Source organism: Fibroporia radiculosa, assembly GCF_000313525.1.
Source record: "Fibroporia radiculosa TFFH 294 genomic supercontigs, scaffold16753, whole genome shotgun sequence".
Classification (NCBI taxonomy): domain Eukaryota; kingdom Fungi; phylum Basidiomycota; class Agaricomycetes; order Polyporales; family Fibroporiaceae; genus Fibroporia; species Fibroporia radiculosa.
Window position 1 is genome coordinate 1,450 of NW_012133493.1, and position 15,155 is coordinate 16,604.

The 15,155-nt window shown below is 49.7% G+C and overlaps 4 protein-coding genes across 4 annotated transcripts in view; 2 read left to right on the forward strand and 2 right to left on the reverse strand.

Moving 5' to 3' along the window:
- The window catches only part of FIBRA_07810 (uncharacterized protein), a gene marked incomplete at both ends in the record, with an annotated part of 4,409 nt that extends 1,249 nt beyond the window's left edge, over positions 1–3,160 (reverse strand). Inside the window, 9 exons of the mRNA XM_012329475.1 lie at positions 223–1,766; positions 1,824–1,958; positions 2,014–2,218; positions 2,275–2,325; positions 2,377–2,520; positions 2,573–2,617; positions 2,675–2,738; positions 2,793–2,962; positions 3,026–3,160. Coding sequence (XP_012184865.1) covers positions 223–1,766; positions 1,824–1,958; positions 2,014–2,218; positions 2,275–2,325; positions 2,377–2,520; positions 2,573–2,617; positions 2,675–2,738; positions 2,793–2,962; positions 3,026–3,160 — 2,493 coding nt within the window. The remainder of the gene's footprint in view (positions 1–222; positions 1,767–1,823; positions 1,959–2,013; positions 2,219–2,274; positions 2,326–2,376; positions 2,521–2,572; positions 2,618–2,674; positions 2,739–2,792; positions 2,963–3,025) is intronic.
- Positions 3,161–8,694: 5,534 nt separating this feature from the next.
- FIBRA_07811 (uncharacterized protein) lies at positions 8,695–12,062 on the forward strand (the record flags this gene model as incomplete). Its single annotated transcript, XM_012329476.1, has 20 exons — positions 8,695–8,736; positions 8,849–8,912; positions 8,969–9,003; positions 9,043–9,064; positions 9,132–9,205; positions 9,259–9,375; positions 9,430–9,463; positions 9,523–9,624; positions 9,684–9,858; positions 9,929–10,185; positions 10,239–10,540; positions 10,600–10,749; positions 10,798–10,853; positions 10,909–11,000; positions 11,058–11,093; positions 11,151–11,229; positions 11,267–11,372; positions 11,431–11,461; positions 11,519–11,885; positions 11,945–12,062. The coding sequence occupies 20 exons, from the start codon at positions 8,695–8,697 to the stop codon at positions 12,060–12,062; spliced, it is 2,259 nt and encodes a 752-aa protein (XP_012184866.1).
- A 725-nt stretch (positions 12,063–12,787) lies between these two features.
- FIBRA_07812 (uncharacterized protein) lies at positions 12,788–13,566 on the forward strand (the record flags this gene model as incomplete). Its single annotated transcript, XM_012329477.1, has 6 exons — positions 12,788–12,799; positions 12,852–13,121; positions 13,174–13,224; positions 13,279–13,344; positions 13,396–13,461; positions 13,519–13,566. The coding sequence occupies 6 exons, from the start codon at positions 12,788–12,790 to the stop codon at positions 13,564–13,566; spliced, it is 513 nt and encodes a 170-aa protein (XP_012184867.1).
- A 278-nt stretch (positions 13,567–13,844) lies between these two features.
- Positions 13,845–15,101, reverse strand: FIBRA_07813 (uncharacterized protein; the record flags this gene model as incomplete). Its single annotated transcript, XM_012329478.1, has 5 exons — positions 13,845–14,082; positions 14,136–14,432; positions 14,489–14,598; positions 14,648–14,739; positions 14,792–15,101. 5 exons carry the CDS (start codon positions 15,099–15,101, stop codon positions 13,845–13,847), a joined length of 1,047 nt encoding a protein of 348 aa, XP_012184868.1.
- Positions 15,102–15,155: the final 54 nt, after the last annotated feature.

Below are 15,155 nucleotides of genomic sequence, written 5' to 3' on the forward strand. Positions count from 1 at the left end.
CGGGAAACTTGGCACGGCTCTTTTGAAGAACCCGTGACCGAGTTGGTGCAAACGGCAATGCGGACAGATAAAGATGTGGCGTGCTTCGCAGCATGGTCGCCGAAAACATTCGAATGAATCGCTCCGTGTCAATTATGGCAGTTCGAAGCTGGGCGTGATTCTGCTTGTCCTGTGATGTGGACGTCATGAATGACCGCCGAACGTCGATGTACAAGGACGTACCGTGAACATGCATGAAATTGAATACAACGCTGACGCGGGACCACTCAGACTTTGTGTAAGACTCAGCACCTCGAGCCAGAACAGTACACTCTCCTCGAAGAAGCGCCAGAGCTTGTCTGCCAGAGCTTGCTCGATAGGCGTGGCCAACACGTGGAATGTCCAGAATCGACAAGAGTAGTTTAACTGAGAGGAAATGAACTTTTTGATGCGTTGTGGCATGTCAGCAACATCGGAATTGGGTACGTAGGAGCTCTTCAACTTGCATATGTTGAATCGGAGTTCCGCATTCATGACACCCAGGCATGCAAACGCCAGCTTTCGGTGATGTGTAGATAATTCTCCCACATAGAATTCCCCGCTCCGAGTTTTGTCTCCCAGGAAGTCATAAAAAGATGCATGTAGAGGCCGAATAGGTGTGCAATTGTCTGTGACGCCAGTGAGAAGGGCACCTAGATGTTCGACGACGTCCCGCGCAGATATGGATTGTAGTGCTGCGCCCGCAGTACCTTCCCATGTCAAGTGCTGTCTCATTGCAGCTAAAGTAGATATCGAGGGAGGCTCCGCTGAGGCAACAATTTGTCCCATCACAGAGCAGAACACGACAATTCCATTCACACGGTCATCCTTGGGCAGGGTGTCTTCCAACGTCAGTCGATACATATGGTCCAGCAGTTGCGTTCCCTTCGCTGAGGTGCCGGAGATCACGGTTCGGAATCGGTCCTTATACAACAGGGCCCCCTCCCTGATGTACAGGCATGCGAGTCGGGTCCATTCAAACACACCATCAGACTTACGTGCAAACTCGGTAATGTCATCCTCCCCAAAGGCACCTGGACGATTCAGTTCGGCGTCGATGTACTTCTTCATATCGCTTTCGGGGAGGATATCATCCAGGGAAAAGTGCTGAACATGTGGCACTTTGTCCAAGCCATGACGAATGTCGGGAAGAGGGCGGGAAGTAATCACAATACGGACATTTGGGGGAAGATTCGCAATTGTGCCTCGCCGGCCAGAAAGGAGCTGAAGGATCTCTCTACGAGTGTCTTCATCACCACTTTCATCCAGAGCGTCGATGACGATAAGGACAGGCACATCCATGATCGTTGATGTCACTTTGTTCAGGACATCGCGCAATCCGGTCCATTGCTGAGCGGAATACTCGGTATTCCTGAGTCCATTAGGATCATCTAATACATGAGCGAGCTCGCGGCGGAAGAGGGGATCATGATTGGCCAAATCGCGCGCGATAGTAGTCCATATTTTCTTGTGTCGCCCATCTGCTGTCCGTGTTCGATCAAAGCAAAAAAATGACCCCAGCCCGCCGCGCGCCTCGAACCATTCTGCCGTCGTGTGTGCAATCGCCGACTTGCCCTTGCCTGCCATCCCATTTAACCAAAAGATTCGCTTTGCATCCGCTCCATTCGCGTAGACGAAGTCCTTGAGCATGGTGGAAATCTCTGTTCGGGTCCCTGGAAGACACTGCTTGGATCCGTTTAGTCCGGCTCCGGTCACGTATTCAAGCTGGCTCAAGTCCACATCCAAAACTACCTCGCCAATCTTGAATACAAAGATAGGTTGGAATGAAAAACTCGATCACTCACCGGATCTATGGATACGGATTGAGTTGACATCAGCACTGCCTCGTTGCACGCAGTCGATGAGTCTGTCTAAGACAAGATTGAAGCGTTGAACCTCCCCACGTGTCTCCCGATCAATATGCTTCTTGTGTTTCATCCCTGCCAGATAGAGCTACGTCTCAGCGGCAGCCGGCGGATTGCAAGACTTACTTACAAAACGCTACCTTCTCCGGGTAATATGCTACGAAATCGGCACACTCCAGCATCTGCCGTGCTAACCTCACCAAGACCTCTTCCATATCGGATTTGACAATTGACGATCTCCTCTCCAAGAGCAGCCCGTATACGACCTTGATCTTTCCAAGCAGTCTAGATATATGGACATTCGATGCTTCGATGCTGCTACAGTCGACAATCATCTGATCAGGCGATCAATCAGCCTAGATCAAAAGCAGCGAATAAACGAGCGGCGAACCTCGGACGCACACCGCAGAAGCTTCAGTGCGACAGCCGTAGAAGGACAAACCTGTTCCAAGCAATCAGTCTCAACCAAGTCTCAACCAATAAATACCAGTACCTCTGAATATACATCCATTGTCGAGTTGAACATCTCCAAAGGCTCAGTCATGGAAGCCGAAATGGGTGGGGTGATTGAGGGGCGAGAGGCCTGAATGGCTTGAGTGGCATTTCCACTGATGCAGGAAAGCGAATACGGAATAATCTATCATCACAGCGTGAACTCAGAAATCCCACAGAGTACAAAAAACTCATACTTTCCAAATACTCTGACGATCCTGCGCGAAATCCTTCAGGCAGATCTAGTACCAGCATACTTGAATCCGATTTCAATGTGAGCCGAACAGCTATCAGCTCACAGGTGTGTTATGAGTCCCATCATTCAAGTGCCAGCATAAGTTTGACTCCACATAATGTCGAATGCTAATCGGTCTGTAAGGCTCCTACTGAGTGACCATTGTCAAAAGGGGATCCTACAAGTAAGTGTCCGGCCCATATGTTGCTGCTGGTTGAATCGACCACCAGAATGAAACCTTAGATCTAGCCACGAGCCTCTGATGCTCGTACGCATACTCTGCATAGGCTGTTTGCTTGAATTTGTGACTCTTGATCTCATATCGATTGCTAGTGCTAGGGATCACTTCCCACTGAACCATCACATTAGAATGAATATGTCGCGTTTCCAACCAGGTTCAAAGGTAGATACGCACCACTTGAAGGTCAGAGTCTTCGGGACCAGGAACGACACAGACTAGTTGTTCTGCATCGTTGTCGTTGGGTAGAATCGCCCTATTGCGATACTGTATGTTTTCAATCGTGACAAGGCCAGATAAGCTGGTCGTCATGATAGCTAAAGTTCACGTCCGATGCAAATCGGACGACGCCAGACGGTAAGTGCTCTCGCGCTAGACCTGCTTTCATTCATGAGTACAATCATGACCCTTTGCCAATGGCTGTGTGAAGAACCGGCCTTGTCTCGATAAACTCAGCCGCACTGAAGGTCGTACGAGACACAATGATGTGAGACTGGAGCTGGAGGAGAGGGGGAGAGAGGGGGCAAGGGAGCGGTCTAGAGGAAAAGTCGTTATCTATGTTCATCGCGCGCGCTCAGTATGGTGGTTTCGGGCATCACCTTCGTGACAGCTTCTCTGTTCACGCCCGCTGGAAAGAACATCGCCGCTAGTTTCCCTCCCGTGAACTACAAATGATTCCGCTCTCACAAATACCTTGTTCCATTGGAACTGGCGTGCCCGACTCCTAACCACGATATGCAATCAATAGTGCAAAATTCTTCGCCGTAGGGCCGTATATGCGATACCAGGCTTGTTCTACTTCAAAATCCATGTGGAATCCGCACTATAGAAGATAACCCAATACAGCCGGAGACAACCGCGATATGCACAGCCTAGACCGCAAAAACGTATCATGACCGTGGGTCTTTCGACTGCTGGCAACAAAGACCTCTGTATTTGGATTTCAGCTTGTGGCTCGAACATGAAGCATAGCGCACTACACACCTTGAGACACCGCATAAGTCATACTTTCAAAGTCAATGTGAGCCACGGGACAACTAGAAAACCTCTGCATTAGTCGTTCCTCCTGCTTGCTGAAAACAACTTTGTACTGATACATGAATTATTTGCTCCGCGGAGTTGCTTTGCCGGGTGTTCTGAATTCATCATCAATCGACTGAAGGTGGACAACGAGCAACCCGCCTCTAGATTCGGAGACAGAAGACCAGGAGACGACACTGAATTAGTAGCGAGTTTACGGGGTGCACCTGGATGTTCTCTACACATTCAACCCTCTCTCTCTCTCTCGCCCTCTGAGTTGTCCAAATGAGTGGATCCTTCAACGTGGCCGTGTTCGCCAAATACTGAATGCTTGTTCCGGCCGAGCATCATACATCCAAGAGCTGCGTATTAAGGACATGAAAATAGCTCAGCGTGGACGATCATCGTCTGAAAGCGCCACACACGCGACGGTGTATCAAGACAAGTTTATGCCTAGAATTGCAGGGCGAGGGACAGAAGCATACGCGGTACGCCGGTGATCGTTTGCGAAAATTGGCTTTGTGGTTCATGACCCGAGCGAATATGAGGCTATGTGCACCAACATGGTTGTCAAACCGCCACATGCAAGTATATATGCTGTTGCCAAGGTTCGGCGATATGCATTACGAAAATCAGACTAGCATGCTGACTCTTCTGACAGTGTAGAACTCCGTGTTGCGCTGAAGAGAACGAACTGGACCAGAATCAGTATATTAAAGAAATTTGCGAGTGCTAGCGCCGGCCTGGTCGTCCAAACTCGAGAAGAAGCAGAGCAGAGAGGTAGAGCAACGGCCCATTCGAAGGCGCTTCCCAAGTGCGCGGGCTGCGACTGAACGACCTCGCATTCTTCCTCTCTGCATCCCTATCTTCAGGCCATTTCTTTGGACGCTTACTAGACAGACTGGGAAATGGCAGACTGTGCATTCAAGATGAGCTCGAGCCCGTGGTGATGTTGCACGGTCGTCGAGCAAGGCGGCGGGGCTTTGGTCGCCTTCTAGCATCGCCTGATCCAACTCGCTCAATGTCAACCCTCAACCGGGGCCTGACCAGGCTCATGGAACTCGGGACCAACTCAAGTTGGATGATCCCAGCATGTTATCAGGGTCTACAGTGAAGTCTCAGCTGTCGGTATCTGTGCCTTGTCATCCTTCATGCTTCCACCCAGATGCGCCCTGTTAGTAGATCAGCATTGGAAAACGGCTGTATGCTGGGCATCAACCAAGAGACAACGGCCAGGTGTTGCATTTTTGGTTACAGAGGTTTCTCCGCGAATCTCGCAGTGTGGCCATATCCGGAGAAGCGCAAGCCTTTTTGCCTGCATTTTTGAAACAAACAAAAATCAGAGCTGCTTGGTCCGTACCCAATCTATATCAGACAATCTCACGTCCCCTCACGCAGTATTTCTTAACACTCAAACCCCATTTATATCCAGGATTCCCACTTGAACCGCGCCGTAGTCGCCGCTACCTCACAACGAGGCGAGGGACACGCTCTTGCACGCAACGCGGCGCAGCCGTTTAAATCTGGCGGTCCTCACATGATCACTCTAGTCTTTCCTACTACTCCATCACGATATGCATGCTGGGCGCTGAGCAGCCGTGCACAATGATATGATCGAAGGGAAGAGAATAGCGCAGCAACACTGGCACTGCGGGGAATAGTGGTGCCGCAATGTGCGCCCGCACCCGGGACTGTGTTTAACGTGTTCACTGCTGTGTGCGCACGGCAGGCAGAGCAGCACGGAGGAATTGTCTAGTCAGCTCTGAGTCTGGGGAAGACACCCCTTGCGCGTAGGATATGATGACGACGGCGAGACAATGGCCTCGGAATAAAGGGCAGCATATTATATAGACGGACTCCACCAGGAGCAGGGGTGGTATGAAAAGGAAGTATTGTACAGCTCGGGTATGCTGCTAGAAATGTGCTCACATCTGCATCTATAGCCCGGAATTCGGATTCGTCGCCTATATGCACAAATTTCGCTGGGCCACGCTTCCTTTTCCTCCTTTGCCTGCGACTAGTTCGCCCGCCTTGCTTCGTTCGAATGACTTGCTATTGTTAAGTTTCCACTTTGAGCAAGCGCAATCAGCGTTCAGAATCCTGCATACGCTTCCTGCCCCTCAATCGCCGATGGTTACATGCCGACTACACAAGATGTACACGACGCACTTCTGCAGCCACCACGCGTGCACAGCACAGGAGCGTGTCGTTTCGACGCCCCATGTCTGTTATTCTTTAGACAGCCCGGGCAGTTGCGCGCGTGATTGGATGGCAGCTGGCTCATAACGGGCTTGCTGTGTCTTTCGAGACATGTGGCATCTCAGCACTACGAAAATATATCGATGAGACTGAATTTTCCCTTCGTGATACGCCAGTGGAGACACAACGACGGACGCAGCTGTCGGCTGGATCACGAGGGATGCAGATAATGTGTACGATTGGTGCGGACTCGACTGCCAAGTGAAAGTTGTTAAGCCATATCGTGGGTCTGTCCGCGTGCAACAGAGACCAGTAAATGAACGATGTGGATATACGCCGACTTGCACTCGGCAGTTGCTGTGTGCAGCCTTAAGTCAGGATGCTGTAGGCAATGTCTGCGAGTCAGGTATCTCCGAAGGAGATGACCGCATGCACCGGTATGGGACAAGGGATCCATGGTTGAAACTGAAAAGGTAATGAGAAGGCTGCCAGCAAAGCCTTTCCTGAGACGCGTAACACCTTTGAGAGTATGATTCGGCATCGATTCAACTCTGGATAGAGTGGCATACCTCCTTCTGAAGCACAGTCCCAGCGAGCGGAGCGCATAGTTGTCCGAACACTGCAACGCGGCGAAGTGTACAGTGCTCCGGTGAAGATCTGGTCCAAGCGATCGCTTATCGAATACATTTGCTAAAATAAGCCATGCGGGCTAGAGGTCTCCACAGTGTTGACGGAAATGAGAGTGGAAGCATTGACAAAGCAGGTATGATGCGACCTTGAATGGACAGGACGTCACAGTAAGCAGAGTATTGAGAACCATTTGTGTTCGTCTGACATTGACAAATCACCAGGAGTGTCTATGTTGACTGCATGCGTGTGCATATGCAGTATAATCAAGACGCAATATTGGGCTACTCACGTAGTTTGCACCCCGCTCGTCTTGGAGCTAAGAGCAAGGTTTGAATGTCCGCGGTACGTTTCGATTTGGTGTGACCGTGTACCGACTTGCGGATGGTTTGAGGAACTGGAGAACGTTAGAATGCCAAGATCGTGTGCGCCGACAACACGGGAATGAGGGACGTATGAATCAGCGCATCTTTCCTGAAATCGACTCTGGCAAATATTCTTGTGTGGCAACCGTATCTTGTTGTTGTATCATTAGTGCATGTATTCCGCCACGCGGTTTGCAGGCAGTCGAATGCAAGTATAACACTTCAAGAGTGATCGGACAAGACCGTCAGCGCGAAGTCAAGGATAAGTGGAAGAGACTTTGCAGAGAAGTAGAATGAATGCAATGATGACAGCGTGTTCAGTCAATGGGCTCACCAGTTCGCGTATTACAACCCCATACGGCGAGTATACACAACACCAGCAGCCCCTGCATATCCGAATTATTCCTCCATCTGCAACGTGGAACTTTACTTGCATACGCAGTACAGTGGATACCTATCATGGCAACTGACGACGATATCTATGTGGTCGTTGCTATGATCTGTATGACTAGACGACGTCTGTGGCCCTGTGCATCGACTCTGCTGCAACGTTCGAGCCCCACGTGTCACTGCACAGGCCTCTACTATCAGCAGTGTTTAACGAACGCTTGACCTCAACCAGGCCAAGGACTCTTGTTCCGCGTGTTGGCGCATTGGAGCCAATCGTGGTGCTACCAAGCATACACAGGCGACGAGCTGAGATTGGGGCCGTAAAAACACACCCCCGAGAAAGCCGGAGCTGCAAAAAAAAAAGGATCATTAACACTACTGAAGATTTGTGCAAACCCACTTTCCTACTGACTGCCTAGAACCGTGAAAGTCCTTGTTGAGGAGTCTTGGCTTACTACCAGTAGGATTGCGATGCTACTGTTCTGGATGACAGCCCCCGTGGAATACACACCACATGAGAACATTTCACGTCATTAGCCGGAGACGGCCGTCGGCTGCAATGCAAATCGGAGAACAAGTTCGCGGCGAGACTACAATCTTCACCTATGAATGGGCAGCAAGAACCACTCTGAATCGAATGTCAGCATGTCACTCGAACGTCGAGTATCATATAACGCACTTGGAGATGTACCATAACGCATCTGCTCGAAGACAAAGCTCGACATGGGATCGATTGATACTTTACAGAGATCGGCCAAGGGCTGGCTAATAAGCGGCGTGGACGGCCATCTTGTGTCAAGTTCGACTGGGCTACGCACGATAGACTGGATTGAACAAGTACTGGAGCAACAACGAGCAAAAACAAGCGTGAGTACCTCAATTTGAAGACTGGTGTATGTAGTAAGATTCCGGAACGAGGTGATCGTCACTACTGGAAGGTTCCGGCATCGAGCGACATACAAACTGCCCGAAAGGATCGGCCATCAAGTTGCCCTCCTTCTCCTCGCTCTCGTCGCCCTGTCGGACAAGATGCTGCGAACCTCTATCACAACTCCCAAACGGATCCATGTCTATTCCATTCCATTTATTCAACACCCTCTACTCCGAGTCCGACTGTTCTCTTCACCAATCCAGAACTTGCCTCTACAGTGCCCGAGCACTCGGCTTTCAAGCACACCTCTCGTCTCTCGACGTGGATATGCTCAAAGCCCTGGTGGAATGGGGGGTGGGATGCCGTCCTTCATGATGCAACCGCAGCACCAGAAGGGAGACGCGCTGAAGGAATACGTGAGTCTCGCCATGTGCCAATGCAGCCACTGTCTATGCTCAGGCGAGGCCAGTACAGACGGTGGCTGCACCCAATGTGCGGGAGAAGAGGCTGAAAATCGACGTATGACAGAGTGTAGACCTTACGGAGCTCGCGAAGAACGGCAAATTAGATCCAACCATTGGAAGGGACGAGGGTGCGTATATCCACCATGTCATCGCGTTCTACAGCTGACGCCATACCAGAAATCAGGAGAACCATTCAAAGTATCTTCCACATATACCCGTGTAAGTTTTCTGTACTAACCCCTTGCTAGTTTTGTCCAGAAGAACAAAATCAAACCCGGTGGTACGAATATCGCTTATCCACATTGCTGTTTCTGCACATTAATCACACACGGCCACTCAGCTGATAGGACCCCCCGGTGTTGGAAAGACTGCGATTCTCGAGGGCCTCGCCAGTCGGATAGTAGCCAAAGAAGTGCCTGAGGTGTGCACGCATTTCTCCCGGCCCCCTCTACCAGCCTTACATACCGCCTTCAGTCACTCCAAAGCAGGCGTGTGCTTTCAATAGACTTGGCAGCCATTATGGCCGGTTCTGGAATCCGTGGACAATTTGAGGAAAAGTTCAAGGCGCTTATACGAGACATTGAAGATCAGGTAAGGGGGCTTGTGTCCAACTTATCGAGTGTCAGCTCATGACGCGCATTGCAGGCGGGAGAAGTGATATGCTTCATTGACGAAGTCCGTGCGTAACGCTTACTCCCGAGTGATGAAATCCATGTACACACCCACTTTACACTTCAGACACACTTTTCAATCTGGGCAAGGCGGAAGGCAGCATCGACGCGGGACAGATGATTAAGCCAGCTTTAGCGCGAGGACTACAACTCGTGGGCGCGACAACTCGTAAGGCTCAAGTAAGAAAGTCGTAGCCATAACTGACTTCAAATTACATCCTCAAACAGCCGACGAATATCGCAAGACAATTGGCAAGGATGCAGCTCTTGAGAGACGATTTCAACCTGTACAGATTGACGAGCCATCCGTTGAAGCCACCATCTCTATCCTCCGGGGCCTCAAGTCGCGCTACGAGGTGCACCATGGTGTCGGCATCTCTGACGGGTCACTCGTTACTGGCAAGTTAGTGTTTCTTTTGACTAGATCATCACGCTTACGGCATCGTCCACATAGCTGCTGTGTACGGTGCAAGATATATCTCGGATCGGTTCCTACCTGACAAAGCGATTGACCTGGTGGACGAAGCAGCATCAGCGCTGCGGTTGGCGCAAGAGTCGAAACCAGACGAACTGGAGGCGCTCGATCGGGAGCTAACCACGCTCGAAATTGAACGCGAAAGTCTACGGAACGAATCGGACGTGTTCAGCGTCGAGCGACGGACGAAGGTGGAGGAGTCACTGAAGGAGAAACGCGCAGAGGCAGAGCGATTGACGGGGATTTGGCAGGCCGGTGAGTCTGCATGCAATCTGCGCTCTAAAGATGAGAATGCCTGAGCTTTACAGAGCGCGCACGGTTGCAGCGCATCAAAAATGTGAAGCAGCGCTTGGAAGACGCAAAGCACGAGTTGGAGGTCGCCCAACGGCAGGGCCAATACGAGCGCGCATCGCAGCTGCGCTTTGCGACGATTCCCGAGCTGGAGCGACAGCTGCCTTCAGAGACAGAACGGATGGACGGAGAAGCCGAGGGGCCTATGCCGATGCTGCACGATCGCGTCACGTCCGACGACATCGCGCGAGTCGTTGCAAAGTCTACCGGTATCCCAGTGCAGAACTTACTCAAGGGCGAAAGGGATAAGCTCGTCCATGTGAGTACTTCATTCGATTGTTCGATGTTCCTACTTATTTGGCTATGTTAACAACTTAGATGGACGACACGCTCCGGCAACGGGTAGTTGGCCAGGATCATATCGTGTCCGCCGTCAGCGATGCTGTTCGAATCTCCAGAGCTGGTCTCCAGGCTCCAAATAGGCCGGTCGCCTCTTTCCTGTTCCTGGGACCTACCGGTGTGGGGAAGGTCAGTCTTCCGCGCATACGTTTCGAGATATAGACTTACATATACCAGACAGAACTGTGTAAGGCGCTAGCTGCGTTTTTGTTCAATGATGAACAGCGAGGCCTGTGAGAACCTCCTAGTCATGTCTAGATGAAGCTATCGTTGACGATTGGTGTTCAGGATCAATATCAATATGTCCGAGTACCATGACCGGCATACAATGTCCCGTTTGATTGGTGCTGCACCAGGATATGTTGGGTTTGAGGAAGGAGGTTTGATATTGATATTCTTGACTACACGGTCAGCTGTCTGAAGGTAATATTTTGTAGGTCAGCTAACAGAAGCTGTCCGTCGGAAACCGTATGGTTTGTAGCTCCATCTCTGTAAATTTGGGGACCAATGCTAATACCCGTTTTGTTTAGCTGTGATTCTGCTCGATGAGCTGGAGAAAGCACACAAGGTTGTTTCAGGAAAACTTGTAGCAATACAACTTCCGCTAACGTGGTTGGAGCAGGATGTTGCGATGATCCTATTACAGATACTCGACGAAGGCAGCATCACTGATTCTCAAGGCAAGCTTTAATCTATCTAGCACATGGATACACTTATTGACGCTCGCCATAGGACGCAAGGTTGATTTCAAGGTGTGTAAGAGTGATATGACCAGCCCGTTGATCTCTGCGCGCTCACTCATTTCTGCAGAATACAATAATCTGCCTGACGAGCAATCTAGGTGTGTTCGTTGTTGTTCGATGGCACGGTGTCTGGGAAAGCTTCACATTTTCCACAGGTAGCGATATCCTTGCGCATAGCTCTGCGTCCGACAGCAATGGTGTGGTAACACCTCAGGCACGCGATGAAGTCCTGGAGCGTACCTCTGAATACTTCCCGCCGGAGTTGTTGAACCGTTTGGATTCAATGCTGGTCTTCAACAAGCTGTCTCGAGACTCGATTCTCAAAGTGGTCGCGCTGCGCCTGGATGATGTTGCTTCCCGACTCAAGAACCGCAGGATTTCTCTGGACGTGGACGCACAGGCTCGTCAGTGGTTAGCGGAGCAAGGATACTCAGATATTTACGGTGCTCGCGCTATTGCGAGAGTTGTGCGAACGAAGGTGCTCTTCCCTCTCGCACAGAAAATGCTTTCTGGAACCATCAGGTGTGTGTAGAATCAAATCGTGATACGCATTCTCATTTACATTTATGCTTTGGCGACAGGGATGGTGACGTAGTCATGGTCCGTACCAGTGGTGATGGAAAGTCTCTGGACATCAAGGATAATCACCTTCCTGATGCTGCCAATCCGAATATCGCACCCGCGGCCCATGAAGCGTGATAGAACGACGACTGGAAGGGAGATTCCAGTTTGAACAGAGATCCATGATTCCGATACCCGTATTTTCATTTCAAAGCCATACGTTGCTATTACTTACATCATTTAGGAGAACCGTCTATTGCATATTTCTATTCATATCTGATTCTACAATCCCCGCTCCATCCTTGTAGCCATACTACTCAAGTGTTTATATCTATTAGCAATTAATGAAATATTTTCCATAGAACTATAGCTGTTCAGATTGATAACCGCTCCTTTCGAGAATGGCTCTTGCTGATCTTGTCAAAACTGCGTGCTCGTAGACCAATTCGTTTCTGCACAGCTTCCCAGAACTTGTGGTGCAGACTCGATCTGCACTTTTTGCGACTTACGCTGGAGGACAGAAGACGTCAACGCCGGCAAATTCAAAAATCATACTTTCCTTCGATGAAAGTCTTAATATTTTGAATGTATTGAATACCACTTGCAGCGGTAAAAATGATTTCTTCAGTAAAATCAAAAGGTTCATATGGCCAACGCCGGGATCGAACCGACGACCTTGGCGTCGCTATATTAGCACCACGCTCTAACCAACTGAGCTAGTCGGCCAGTAATAACTTCCCCTAGTGGACCGTGTGAAGATATGACTCGTCTTTCCTCTGTTTAACTTGAGTCGCTGGTTGGAGATTGGTTGGAGATTCGAGTTCAGCTTGAACTAGTGGATGTTGAAGTGACCTGCGGTGACTATGTTCTTCATTGTGAGTGTTCTCTCGCCGTTACGGCGCATGCGCTCAGGCTCGAACTCTTCAGAAAGAGCTTTCTCATACAATCCTCCTTCATCCGTCCTATTTTGGCCCGCGCATGTTGCAGTTCCTTGAATCAAAACTCTATTCTGATGTTGAGGGTACATGTTCTGGCCAATTCGGCTATATCATCGCTGTCGTCTCCATTCTCGATATCGGCAAGGGGATGGTTCTCAGCGGAAGTGGCCAGGCCGAGTTCATAACTCGCTATCGAGCAATTGTTTTCAAGCCGTTCAAGGGAGAAGTCGTTGACGGTGTGGTGAACAACGTGACAAAGGTTTGTCAGTCACATCGTATATTAAGATTACCAAGGCGGACCTGTTCTTCAGATGGGCTTCTTTGCAGACGTGGGACCCTTGACCGTCTTTGTGTCCCATCAAGTAAGTGTGGTGATGATACACCTGAACCTCGACGGCCGCTCATTCCAATCCCAGCTCATTCATCCGGACATGAAATTTGATCCGAATTCTAATCCACCGTCATTTGCTTCGGAAGAACAGGTACGTATCGTTAGCATCTCAGCCTATTCACGCCTTACTATTGGGGCAAAGATTATTGAGAAGAATACTAAAATTCGACTAAAAATTGTCGGTACGCGTGTGGACGCGACGGAGATCGTAAGTTTAAACCTATGCCCACACTATGAATCGGTTCTCACTGCCGGCAACGACCAGTTTGCTATAGGGACGATTAAAGAGGACCATCTCGGTGTAATTGACTAGAAGCCCTCGCATGTATTGCTCTTTTCCCTCGCTGTGCTACCACTACACTTAATATCTATTGTATGAACACCTGTAGCAATACCCCTGAGCTGACATATAGTAATGCTGTCTCCGATACAATAACACTTCCTGCTACTGCATTCTTGGAGTGCTTGTCTAGGTTCAGCTACTGGAGTATCATCATGATACAATAAAATAGGATATTAAACATAACAGTGCACAATGAAAGCAAACTAAGAAAAATAGTCCAGAGGTATTGCCAATTCCTTCCTGGATAACTAATCATCATCTTCAAATCGCAGGATCTGAGCATCCTCATCGACAGGGACCGTCCGGTAACCATTGCGTCCACGCATCCCACCAGTTGCACTGCCAAGTCTTGATGAGACCGCTTCCCATACCATACTTGCGAGGCCCATGAGATACCATGGGATGGACACAATTGTTGCGCTAAGGCTAGAATCACTGTAATAGTTGTAGTTTCGGCCCGCATCCCCACCCGGTAGCCGAATGGTTCTGCGGCATAATATGTAAGTCTCAATGCAGCGCAGAGAAACGATGCCACACACCCTCTCGCAAAGCCATTTTTACGATAATAGTACCAACCAACAAGGCCCGCAAATGCGAATGGAATGACGAGGAATATGAACCAGAAAAACGCTCCATGATTCTTGTAACCCGGGCACGGGTGCTCAAGGCCACGATCAAGACGAATGCCTCCTTCGCAGCTGGAATGATGTATCTTTCGGTACGCGGTACGCTCATACCAGTAATCCCCAGTTATGCAAGTGTCGTCGCTCGCTAGAGGCTGTGTCCCCGGGACGGGCACACATTCGCCACTAGCATTTCTCTTGTAGTTGTATTCGCTTTGAGAAGCGGTAATGATAAGCTTCGATATATCGAAAAGGAAATGTCCACACACCACTCAAAGTCGACGTCCTCACATGCACAGTTCTTGACAAAATTTTCTTTGGATTCTAGCAACTTTCCGACAACGCAATTTGCGTCGCGTTTTCGGCGATGATAGAGTACCTACAATTATCGTGGGAACAGAACTTCAAATAACGGCAGTACCACTCACTTGGCGGCCAAATAGACACAGCTCGTTGCGGAGTTCGTTTGGACTCCACAACTCGAAGTCATCATCCTCGGGATGATTGAGATCGAGAATGCCTAGGAACCATATAATCAAAATGGTATGCAAAGAGTGCGACAAGAAACTCACACTTCTTCGTTATCAACGAAGAGAAGTCAATGTGCACAGCCGCGTGCACTACAGGAGAACGAGGGTAGTAGCCCATGAGTATAAATCTTCTACTGGTGTCTGACGGCACGGTTACAATCTCCTTGACGCGCATCTTTTCATCGCCAAATATGTACTCTCTCCAGTTACGGCCTTCGTCAGTGCTGAATAATATGTGGTCGGTGGGTTCCTCATCGTTTGCCATGATGAGGATAGATCCAGAATCGCCGAATTCCCAAAGGTGCGCATCTTTTTGTACCTCCTCCCAAGTAAACCCTCCATCTCGACTCATGAATGTATCACTGGCGGTATACTCTGCAAGTGATTCGCCTACATTTCCGACCGC